This window comes from Ascidiella aspersa, chromosome 2 (genome assembly GCF_963924565.1).
Source record: "Ascidiella aspersa chromosome 2, kaAscAspe10.2, whole genome shotgun sequence".
Classification (NCBI taxonomy): Eukaryota; Metazoa; Chordata; class Ascidiacea; order Phlebobranchia; family Ascidiidae; genus Ascidiella; species Ascidiella aspersa.
This window is the reverse complement of record NC_139448.1, coordinates 734,798-747,224: the sequence shown is the minus strand read 5'-3', so window position 1 is coordinate 747,224 and position 12,427 is coordinate 734,798. Positions and strand designations below refer to the sequence as shown.

General features: G+C 36.7%; 1 protein-coding gene across 1 annotated transcript; it reads right to left on the bottom strand.

Annotated features, from left to right (window-relative positions):
• Positions 1-539: 539 nt before the first annotated feature.
• LOC146162972 (uncharacterized) lies at positions 540-12,118 on the bottom strand. The gene is made up of 8 exons (XM_083382768.1): positions 11,942-12,118; positions 11,208-11,640; positions 10,805-10,924; positions 8,276-8,479; positions 3,572-4,969; positions 2,092-2,157; positions 1,437-1,516; positions 540-1,224 (listed from the first exon to the last, which is right to left on the bottom strand). Exons 1-8 carry the CDS (start codon positions 12,035-12,037, stop codon positions 1,081-1,083), a joined length of 2,541 nt encoding a protein of 846 aa, XP_083238894.1. The 5' UTR covers positions 12,038-12,118; the 3' UTR covers positions 540-1,080.
• Positions 12,119-12,427: the final 309 nt, after the last annotated feature.

Here is a 12,427-nt window from a genome sequence, read left to right as displayed (position 1 = left end):
TGAAGGGGTGTTACTGGTGACGTCATAGTCACAGTGACGATGACAGCGCTGGAGTGTAAATGATGTTGTCTCACACAACTGATATTTAGTGCTTTAATTTGAATACTGGTTTATTTTCGTCCATTGTAGAAATCTTAACTTACGATGAGTTTGGTTTTCGATATTTGTTATGCGAAATGTTGCTCAGAACTCAAGTTTAACATTTGTTCTAAAATGACAATGTTGTGGCTTAAATTTGACTGGGGTTGGGTAACTAACGACTTATACTTGTTATTTGTTAAGAAAGACTTGAATTGGACTTTAGTTGCTTGCTAATGACTTGACTGGGATTTAGTCATTTTAAATTATCTTGTTTAGAACACTGGGTGTGATGCGACCCCGATGGCGTCTAGCTACAAAACGTTCCCAGATGCCAACCAGTAGGCTATATTTATCCCATTGTATTCATATGCGATCAAACTAAACTGCTACTGATATCAATCACACCAAATTATAGAAAGAAAATAGCAACCTGTTGGTCAGTTTGTTGATGTGTCGCTCGTACAGAAGATGCTTGTACAGCAGTCGGTTGTACTGCAGAGGAATCCTGTGCCAACTGCGACTGGGCTTGCTGTGGGTGGAAGCTCCCGGGTCCCAACTGGCTACAAACAAATAAACTTTCACGTCAAGTAGTTTATTAGTAATTAGTTTTACCAAAGAACCATGATAAAGTGTTGCTACATATCCACACAAGGGCTTACAGGTTTTTTTTAAGGTTTGGTTTGGGTGACGGCAAAGTAGTTTTATGAGACCGCAAGTGTTTCATTTAAATACCAAACAGTTGCAAGTCCAAAATTTTGGAAACCGCTGGAGAAATTTGACCGTTTCGGTCCCCCAAAACACCTTAAAAAAACACTGCTGGCCGCAATCAATACATTTGTCGCAACGTTGTTTTCATTGGGCTTAGGTTACAGACTCCTGATGAAAGCGATTAATCCAATTAAATAAGACCTGAACAACTATGATTTCTATGGATAAATGGGCCATGTCTTAGTCGAGGTGAAATATTCTGGCACGACCAAATTCTAAATATGTTTAGCGTTACACAAAACTTGTGGCAATAAACAGGTTGGTGGTGATAGCAAACCCGTAGCTTGAAGTTGATTGCGCTTCTCTTGGAGCCACGCTTGAATGTTGATCGAGCAGCAAGGAGCTTCTCTGTATCTTCTCCTCACACACAGATGCCTGAAAGAATTCCATTTCAATAAATCACAAAAATACTAAAACTATTCCAAACATCCAAAACAATTTCTTTCATTTTCACTAATTAGTTAGCTAAATTAATTTATATAAAACTTTTAAACAAAAAATTGCACTACTTAAGCAAAACAGTACAAAATGCTACTAAAATTTATTTGTTATAATATATTTTTGTTTGTAAACATCAACTGCAATACTTGTAGTGTGGATGGTGCGCCATCAAGTGGTTGCGGAGTTGCCAAGTGCGTCGATGAACTAGTTGATGGTTCTGACGTTCCTGGGTAAAACATAACATCACACTTTTCACATATGACCACCTTACATGAATATATTTTTCAAACAGCTTCCCAGGATCCATCAAATTATGCTTACATGACAAACCAAACAGAAGCTTTAAGCACCAAGAATTGATTTTCAAATTTAACCTAACTTTTGCATATTTTGTAGCATGGGCGTAACTAAGGGCATTATTGATAAAAAGGAAAACTTAGCCCGGTTGGTAAAGTGGCGGTCCCGTTAGGCCGAGGTCGTGAGGTCGTGAGTTCGAATCTCACCGCATGCAGTTTTCTAAAATTAATAATTAAGCGACTATTTCGGTTTGCCATTAAAACCCGGGATGTAATATTTATTTCAATATTTTTTTTTCACGTTTAAGCTTTACAGAGTTGAGCAAGAAATATATTTCTGATATCTATTTGTACAAGCTATAGTCAGCAAGATTGTGTAGTGTAATAGTTTTGTAAAAATAGATTCATAACCACAAAGTAATTTCAAAAAATAATGAAACAAATTTCGTTTAAATTCCCAACCTAACGAACCGAAGCAAATAGAGATAAAATAGTTAAGACTAACCCTTTAATTGCTTTGTTTTTCGCCGGAATATCGCAAGAAATCTGTTGAAGAACTTCGCAGGCAAACCTGGAAACATTCGGTAACATGATTAATATTGAACACCAGGTTACATGGCAAGCACAAATTGTTAACTGAGGTAGATTGCAAAAATTAGGAGTTTAACAACTAGAAATTCAAGAAATATTTATTCAAGAATAAAGTCGTTTTCGATTCTAATACACAGGATTTAATTAGGAAGGGATATTTATTGTTATTAATTATAACACTCGATTTGGTGACACATTGCACCACGACATAAAAGTAAAGGTTTGCAAATCGCATACATTTTCATCATGAAGATAGCTTCTGTATTGAAATGATGTTTTTTTTATTTTTTTTGTAATAATTTTTACAATGTATTTTAACCGAACTGTTTGCTCAACAATTTTCTAAAATACCCAACGTCTGGTTTTTTTCGGCATTTTAATATTTGTTTTCTTCTTGAAAAGTCAAAAATATCAACGATGAACACTAATGCGGTACTTTTATACAACAAAGCATTGTTTAAATCTTAAGGAACTCCTCTATTTCCCGTCTATCGTTAATGAGTAACGTTAGTGATTTGTTATAACGTCATGAAAAAATAATCAGAAACAGCCAATTAACGTTCAGCAAAGCAAAAGCGAACCTTAGGCCCAAAGCGAACACGTGCGTCGAAACCGCTCAGTGTGCGATCGTTAACTTCAGGCGAAAAACTAAACCAAGACGGTAAAATATGTGTGATTGATTTTGGTAGAATTATGTTTCGACTATCAGCAGCGCAGTTTCCCAGGTTTCATATGCTGGACTAGCACTAAATTGCAAGCACGTCTTTCACCACCTGCAATACTAAATGAAGATCGTTTTTCCTGGGTGTTATTATGCCACGATTAGCGCAATATCTGCGCCGAGCTGTTTGCCAAAGTCCGTAAAATAATAGAAAAATAAGTTGTGTCAATTATACACTAAACACGTGGTCTTAGGATATGGTTATAGAGAATAATTTTGCGGTAACAATCATTAAATGCCAATGTTACACCAACACCAGATATTAGCGCGAACAGCACTAGCTGCGCCTAACTCAACGTTTTTGACGATAAGTAAGACGGTTTGGCTTTGCGTTGTCAATCGTCGAATACTAAACCTGAACAAATAACAAAAGGCGAAAGAGAAAAACATCCTGTGTTTACAGTCCACCAAACAGGAGACGAAAAACGGCGTTTTCAACCCCCTCCCCCCTGGATACGCTACTAGGTTAAAGTTTTGTCAAAATTAATTATTTTTACGTCAGAATTTTAATCTATTAGGTATAAATTACTTATTTTTTAGGCAAAAAAGCGCCTTACATATCGATGCAATACATTTCATACTAGCGAAGTAGTTTGTACTACACCGTGTACTTGCTCATGTCACCAAACCAAAATATAATCTAAGAAATCACGGTTAGAAATAGTGTACATACTTCTTTTTTTCTTTTTTCTTTTATCGGATTCTGCATCACTGGAGGATTCATCGGATTCTGCATCACTGGAGGATTCATCGGATTCTGGAACCGTGAAGTTATCTCCGAGTAGAAGCCCACATTGGAATCTTCTCACCATCGCCCAGTGGGGACTAGCGACCAGTTGCTCGACAAGCTGACTAAAATCGTCCAAACCCATGTTCTGGCTCATATGGAGGGCTGTGAAGAATTCTTGCAGTAACTGATGCGAAAAATAAAACTTTTTGTCCCCGTCGAAAAGTTTCTGGTTAAAGTGAGAATACCCAGGTACTGCGATTATAATATCCTGGACTATGACATCACTTAAACCTTGCTCAGCCATTTGTGGAAAGGTCATAATGACAGTTGAATTCTTTGTAGCGTTGTAAGCAATTTTGGTAAGTTTGACTTTGATTAGGTTGATGTCATGACCCTTGGCATGTTCTGAGCGTCTCAAGTTTTCGAGTAAAACTGTGAAAATCTGAGTGATGTTACAAAGTTCGGTGAGATTATCTGTGCCTAATGCAGCCAAAAGGATCAATTGAAGCATGATTGGGGTAAGACAAAGCTCAAGTAACATGGGTGCAAGTTTGGTAAAGCTTTCCCATATTCTCTGGGCTTCATTTTTAGCAAATGCAAAGAAAAGTTTTTTCATGTTGTCTGGTGTAAGCTCATGTACCAAAACAATTTCCTTGGGGCGAAGTAATTTTTGAAGGGTGACTATAGAATGTGGTCTGGAAGTCAAAACTATAGAAATGCCAGGAAAGAATTTTCCGGTGCATAAATTTGCGACTATCTTTTCAACTAACATGGGAGTATCATATGACGCATTTCTAGGCTTTACATTATCAAGTGACCAAGTTGCTTGATCGTAACCATCAAGTATGATCCCAAATTTTTCTGGGGACTTGGTCATTGCTGCAAATATGGCGTTTCGTTTTCTTTCGCTTAACCATGGGTACGCATGATCAACCACAACCTGCCTTAAAGTTACTTTTTCTGACCCATAGTGCATGTTCATGCACAACAGGAGAATCCAGATTATGGACGAGGTGTTTGACAGTCGTCTGGCAATGGTAGATTTCCCAGAACCAGGAGCCCCAACTAAAGCTGTGAAGCGATTAGGTACTACACTACCATGCCATCGCTTATAACTGATCTCCTTTGAGCCATAACCGACATACCTTTGTTCTGTGGAAGGCTCATATTTTTCAGTTTTACCGGCTCCACCTTGATAAAAGGTTTCCTCTGTCCTTAGAACTGGATGGACACAGGGAAAGTTTTCCTGCTTGTAGTTTAGCCCGAGCGAAACAACTTCTTGCTGTGGTCTCTTGAGATCTTCCTTTATGGTTTCAAGTGAAATATCGCCGGAGGTGGAATCTAAAATAAAGTTTATTTGCGAAATAGGTTAAACAAGCAAAACAATCGATTCAATAAATTTTGAATTCTTGCCCTTGGGAAAAAAATAATATATGTTTATTTGGGTTGATGTTCGAGTTTTATCTCTTAGCAGACATCAACGTCATCGGTTGAACAAATTATTACCACCTATAGCTTTAGTTGCCTTAAACATAAACTTATCTTATTGGATGCAATAAGAACAAAGTATTATCATTAGCTTTTGGTAAAGTAATTCCCTCGAAGAAAGGTATATTATAGCTGCAAAAAAACATTAATCAACTGTGAGAGGTAACACACAATAAGTATAATCAGCCCAGCAATATCTTTATTTACAATGCTTTAATTATAGGCTTTTATAACCCAAGGAGAGGTGCATGTATGCAAGGCCTTAAATTATTTTGGGTCATTCCATCTTTAATTTAAAGTTTTTTAAAATTTGTCCACCCATGTTCTCAGATTTTTTTTATATTTTAAACAATTAAAAACCTCAAAGAAAAAATAAGATTGCAGCAAATTTGAGCGTTCTGTGATGAGCGGTTACAAAGACATGACGTTTTGAAATATTTGACCACTAGGTGGAAATAGGTACTTTTTTGGTTCCGCTTGAGTGCTTTTATCTAACTGGAGGCTTTATTTTGCAGCAGAAGCCTGTAGTAAAATGCTATTTCCACATTTATTAGGGTGGTGGTTTTAAAAATGATGCTTAAACAACTATGTGGCATTTCTTCTATATGAAAACTGCATTTGAAGTTTTATGACTTCCAAAGAGTTTTCCGAAGCTCTCTGCAGTTTTTTTCAATTTTTATGTTGGCAAAATAATCTTTAGACAACATAGTATTTGGACTTTCTATAGTGGTTCTTGGTATTTTACAATTAGTAATTGGTTAAGTTTCAAATTTAAGCCTCTTGTAATAAAATAAAAAGTGACCAAACTTTAAAATGCGTTAATACACTGACTTTTGCAGCTTCTCATACAACTATTGTACAGACATACAATAACACATTGGCTTAAATAATTCTATTCAACAGATTGTATAAAGTTCTAGAAAAAGAAGTAGTTACAATGAGACAATGTACAAAACTTTGCAGATATTTTGTTATGTGTAGATCTGTATTCCATGACATACTGTGTAAACTTAAAAGCAGAAATGCAACTATGTGTAGAGCTGTTTGACATCAAAGCAGATTATATCTTCTAAGCTACAAATATCTCCTAGTGATGGAGTAGGTTACCCTGTTAAAGGCTTATTAAAAAAATGCTCACATTTCAATCAAATACTGTATTGTACAATGCTTTTTATCACTGTAAAATTAGCATTGGTGGAATTAGCCAAGACTCCAGCAAAATACTTAAAGCAACATGAAAGGAGCTAGCAAAATGGTTTAACCATGGAAATACTTTTTTTGAAACAAGATCCTATTATTAGTATATCGCTTCGGCCCCAGACAAACCAGATGACAATACATAATTTTGGACTCCAGCTATAGTAGCACCAAAGTGGTTAATTTTTATGGCTTGTCTAACTTTGACAAAGTAAATTAATGGGTTCGTCAATCTTAGTTTTTTGCCTTTCTCTATTGCTCCATTTCTCGTTTTTGCGCGCGCATAATGGTGCGACGCATCGCATAAGCACACTCACTTAATTAGGCGTGGTAGTGCGCGCCTCTCACGCAAAGAATGCAATTAGCTTCTAGCCTTTGGGGCCAATTTAGTTGCTATATAAAGCTTTTGTTTTGCGAGGCTTGGTGCAGCCATCACCAGCATCATTACTGAAGACGCTATACACCCCAGACATCAAACTTTGGTATGTTTTATTTCGTAACCTTTTTTGTTTGTCTATGAAGTATTGAGCGCTAAATAATTTCCTTTTCCGCCTTACAGAAAACCTGCACCGATTTCTCTACTGTTTTGATTTGTACCGTGCGAAAATTGTACTGCAAAGCTTGATTTCTACAATTATTATATGATATATAACTACGTAGTTGGAGTATTTAAATATAGTTTCTCAGTCTTTTTTGTCTGCCTACCAACTAGTGGCCTGGTTCCAATACTAACCAGTCTTCAAAATTTACTTAATGTAAATAAGCCAAAAAAGAAAAGAAAAATATTGCCCTCAACACAAACCGCAAATTTTAGATTACATTCCGATTTAATGTGGCTAATGACAAAACCCCCACTATTCCTATTAAATTACACTTGCGTTAACTTTTGTAAACTCGGCATAAGAGCTTAAAGCCGCACACTCACTGAAAAGCCTTAACGTTCAACTTGTGCGACGTGCACCACATTTCGTGAACCACTGTCGTAAACCTTAAAAACGTAGCACTTTTAAACAGTATAGAAATCTGTACAAACACTATTTGTATTTAGACGTGACATAGTTTGTTAAAATAACATCATAAATGCAACAGTAACATCTTGCTCAACACCAAAAAACTTTCAAAAGTTGCACAAAATTTTGAAATACTTTTAAACTAATCCCTAATGCTTTACAATAACGTTATGTCAATGTTTAAATATGAGGTACACTGTACAAAGGACAGTTTAAAAAAGGTTGAAAAACATATTTCCACCTTGCAACCAATTGATAACATTGTATAATGTTTTGTGTTTCAGCGAAATCAAACAATTAATGGGGTTGACAAAATGTCACTTTGCTACTTGTCTAATGCAGACCGTGGCAAAAGCATGTTGCAACTAAATTGAAAATCATTTTGCTCTAAAATTATGATAAAGGTATGAACGTATAGAAGCCTGAAACTACTTGTTACTACTTTATCATGGAAAAATTAGTTCTCTGTATTGAAATAAAACGTTAATCTATTTCTTACCAACTAAAACATTCAGACAGACTTATTTCGCTAAGCCTCTATGAAGTAAATTGGTAGATTCTTTAATAAAAACAAATTTGCACCATAATCAATTTTTTTACCTTCCTGATATTTTTTGTTCTATTATGTTTAGCGGAAATTTGCAAAGTTTAACGTTGTTTAAGAATTAACAAAGGTAAAATATTTTAGTTAATATGATATTGGAAAAAATAAAGACTAGCAGTTCAGTCATTACTGTTACAATGGTGACTATATGGATTAAAACAACATAAACTTTGGTGCTTTTTAAGTGCATTTATCAGTAAACAATAACAATTATTCAGGTTTCTGGTTAGGCGCAACATCCTAATAGTGTGCTGGAAAATAGACCACTCAATTTAAGGTAGAAAAAATTTAATTTTTAAAACGCAATTTTGGAAACAAATTTCGTAATATTTATTTTATCTAAAATACCTTGTTGGGGAGTTGATGGTCCAATACTTAGAGGGGTTTCCCCTTGTTGAGAAGTGGATGGCCCAACCCTTAGAGGTGTTTCCCCTTGTTGAGAAGTGGATGGCCCAACCCTTAGAGGTGTTTCCCCTCGTTGATAAGTGGATGGCCCGAGAAGTTGATGACATAGAAGTGCTTCACCTTGGATAGCAGATTGTGGCACCACCACTGTAACATTTATATAGTTTATATGATGCTTGAGAATGAAAAGACTATCACTTCCAAGTCATTACTATCACAATAGTGAATATATGAATTAAAACAATAAAAACTTTGGTGCTTTAAAAGTGCATTCAGTTGCGTATCCAAGGGGGGGTTTGGGGGTTCGGACCTAACCCCCCCCCCCCCCCCCCCCCTTTCGTAAGTGACATTATCGTATTTTGTCGTTTTCGTCAGAGTTTTACTCACCGTCCGAAGCTGCGTGTTTTAAATGTAATTGGGCCACGCGTCTCAAGCTAATGCAAAACCAAAATCAAACGCAAAACGCCGTTTTTCGTCTTTTGTTTGGTCGACCGTAAACGCTTGATAATTTTTCTCTTTCGCCTTTCGTTATTCGTTCGAGTTGGCTATTCAGCAAGTGTGTGTTCGACAATTAATAATATAAATCAACCGGTTTCCGCCTTTTCTCTCTGAAAACATTTGAGTTAGACGGTAATTTAAAAGAAATGCCGTTATACCAAATAAAAATCGCGCGCGCTTCGCTCGCCAGGTGCGCCCAGTCTTAAAACGGTTATCAAACGCTGAACTAAATTTACTAACTATTAAAGTTGTGCCGTTTCTTCGAAGTAGTTTTATATGTCGCGCTAACCGAAAAACATCTGGGAAAAACGATCTCCGTTTAGTATTGCACGTGGCGACAGACGTGCTTGTAATATAGCCTAGTCCCGTACTTGGATCTACCAAAATCAATCACACATATTTCATGGTCTTGGTTTAGTTTTTCGCCTGAAGTTAACGATTGCACACTAAGCGGTTTCGCAGTTGGCGCCTGGCAGGATTGTCGACAACGCACTTGTTCGCTTTGCGTCTAATTTTCGCTTTTGCTTGACGTTAATTGGCTCTTTCGGATGATTTGTTTTCTTGTTTATGACAACATTACCATCGCTATTTTATGACGTCAGTAACGTCAGACGAAAAAACAACGGGGAATTCTCTAAGTTGAAAATTCGGAACCCCCCCATTTTGAATTTCTGGATACGCCCCTGAGTGCATTTATCAGTAAACTTCAAGTTTCTGGTTAAGAGCAACATCCTAAAAGTGTGCTGGAAAATATACCAAGTCAATTTAAGGTAGAAAAACTTTAATCTTTAAGACGCAGTTTTGCAACAAATTGACACTGGTCTAGAACAGTGCGCAACCTTTTCCACTTGCGGCACACAAACAGAGATAAAACCATTTGTGAACGTCGCGGCACACCGGTTGCTGAGCACTGGTCTATAGAATCCTAACACAACGCACATTATTTGGGTTAGGGTGCGGGTTAGCGTTTGGGTTAGGGTGGGTCAAGTATTAATATTAAGTAAATATAATAATACTTGGCCCACTGTTACGACTTTACTAGTAATTCTAGAAAATTACCTAGGCCTCCTGTAAAGTCGCTGTGAGTTCTTATTTTCGGGCATTAGATAACCTACCAAAGAGAACTTATATTAAAGACCACAACAAGAAAACCCAATGTACAGATGTATTGGTTGCAAGAGTAGAATATTACCACACCACAAACAATAATGACACTTAGACACACACAATTACTTACAAAGGCGACAGACAGAGCATAATGAAACTTAAAGTTTTACTCGCTAATTTCACAAGGCTACACCCAGACGTCTCTCTCCGCTGTAGGCGGTGAGCCGCTCGTAATATACGCTAAAACAAAACTCCTTTTCACGGGAACCGACGCGCTCCCGGAAACCCCAGGCCTGCCTTACAGGGCGGCCGTTTCGTGGAAAGATAACATTGGGCGGACCTTTTAGTGAGAAGTTAAACCGCGCCGGAAAACAAGCGATAAATAATCGTGAGATTTGCAGAAATGTTTGGAGACAGGAAAAAACATGTCCAAAATCCAATTAACGGCGAACGCCACAGCGCACAAGAATATTACGTTAATATACAATTATACATGTCTCGAAATGCGAAAACCTAATTCCTAGCCCTACATTTAAGAACAAAGGCGCAAAATTAATAATGAATGTTAGAATTTACAGTCGGCGTAATTAGCAACCGGTGATAATTTTGTAGTGCTAATTAAGCACGTAACACCCACCCACACTCAAACTCTAGCCCGCACCTTAACCCAAATATTGTGCGTTGATTTAAGGATTGTGGTAGAATTCTAAACCAGCGCTGGTCACTAATTTTCCCATATGTTAAAGTAGCGAAGTGCACTTTTTAAACTTGAGTACACCCGGTCACCTCAATTTTTTGGCTCTGTACGCACAAGATTTAGTAGAGATGTGCCAACAAATTTCCTAATATTTATTTTATCTAAAATACCTTGTTGGGAAGATAATGGACCAACACTTAGAGGGGTTTCCCCTTGTTGAGAATTTGATGGCCCGAGAAGTTGATGACATAGAGGTGCTTCACCTTGGATAGCAGATTGTGGCACCACCACTGTAACATTTATATAGTTTATATGATGCTTGAGAATGAAAACACTATCAGTTCCAAGTCATTCCTATCACAATAGTGACTATATGAATTAAAACAATAAAAACTTTGGTGCTTTAAAAGTGCATTTATAAGTAAACAACAACAATTATTCAGGATTCTGGTTAGGAGCAACATCCTAATAGTGTGCTGGAAAATAGACCACTTAATTTAAGGTAGAAAAACTTTAATATTTAAATCGCACTTTTGTTAACAAATTTCCTAATATTTATTTTATCTGAAATACCTTGTTGAGAAGTTGATGGTCCAATACTGAGAGGGGTTTCCCCTTGAATAGCAGATTGTTGTACTACAACTGTAACATTCTGTTGAATGCTTAGTTGCTGATGTACCGTCTGGTGCTGGATACTGGCCTGTTGTTGTAGTCCTTCTACTGCCTGATGTTGTATCATCGCATGTTGCTGTTGTAGTCCTTCTACTGCCTGATGTTGTATCATCGCATGTTGCTGTTGTAGTCCTTCTACTGCCTGATGTTGTATCATCGCATGCTGATGTTGCAGCCCACTCACATCTTGACGTTGGATAACAGCTCGTTGTTGTTGTAGATCTTCTACGTTCTGACGGTTTATTTGTGCTCTCTGTTCGTGCATTCCTGCAACAGTCTGATGTTCGATTCTAGCATCTTGGTGTTCGATTTGTTGATCGCCAGCAATAAAGTTCTACATAAAATATTTAAAATATTTGTAATTAGAAAAAAATATAATTTTAATATAAATGTTTAGCCTAATATAATTTAAACATTTCATACCACGTAGTAAAATAAATTTTAATTCCAACATTTTATTCATATTTTTCTGAGCAAAGGTATGTAAGAAAAATAAAGGATATAATTATGTTCTGCACGCGTGAAAGATGTGACTATTTGAGGCTAAAAAAGCGATATCTTGCTTAGTTAGGTTGATTTATAAGTTTCCAATTACATTGATAAAGAAACTAAGATTTAAAACAAATTCAACTTACTTCACAAGTGATGTTGGTTGTGTTTTCTTCAGCCATTTTTAAATACACAAGTTGAAACAATATATTATTTACATTATCTAAACAAACAGTAAGCATTGTGTGTTAGGGTTAGGGTTATATACAAGTTCTAATTACTTATGGCTTAACCCTTTTCTAAACATAAACTAGCAAAAATGATAAATTTGCAAAAAACAATGATAACAATTAACAACTGAAGCCAAGCGGCAGAATCAGTATTCGTCCGATAATATCGGAGCCGACACACGATACCAAGTGGTATTATCTGTACTCGTCCGATATTTTCGGAGTCCATACACGATACGAAGTGGAAGTATCGGTACTCGTCCGATAATATCGGAGCCGATACACGATACTAAGAGACAGTATCGGTACTCGTCCGATAATATCGGATTCGATACACGATACCAAGTGGTAGTATCGGTACTCGTCTGATAATATCGGATTCGAAGCCAATACACGATACCA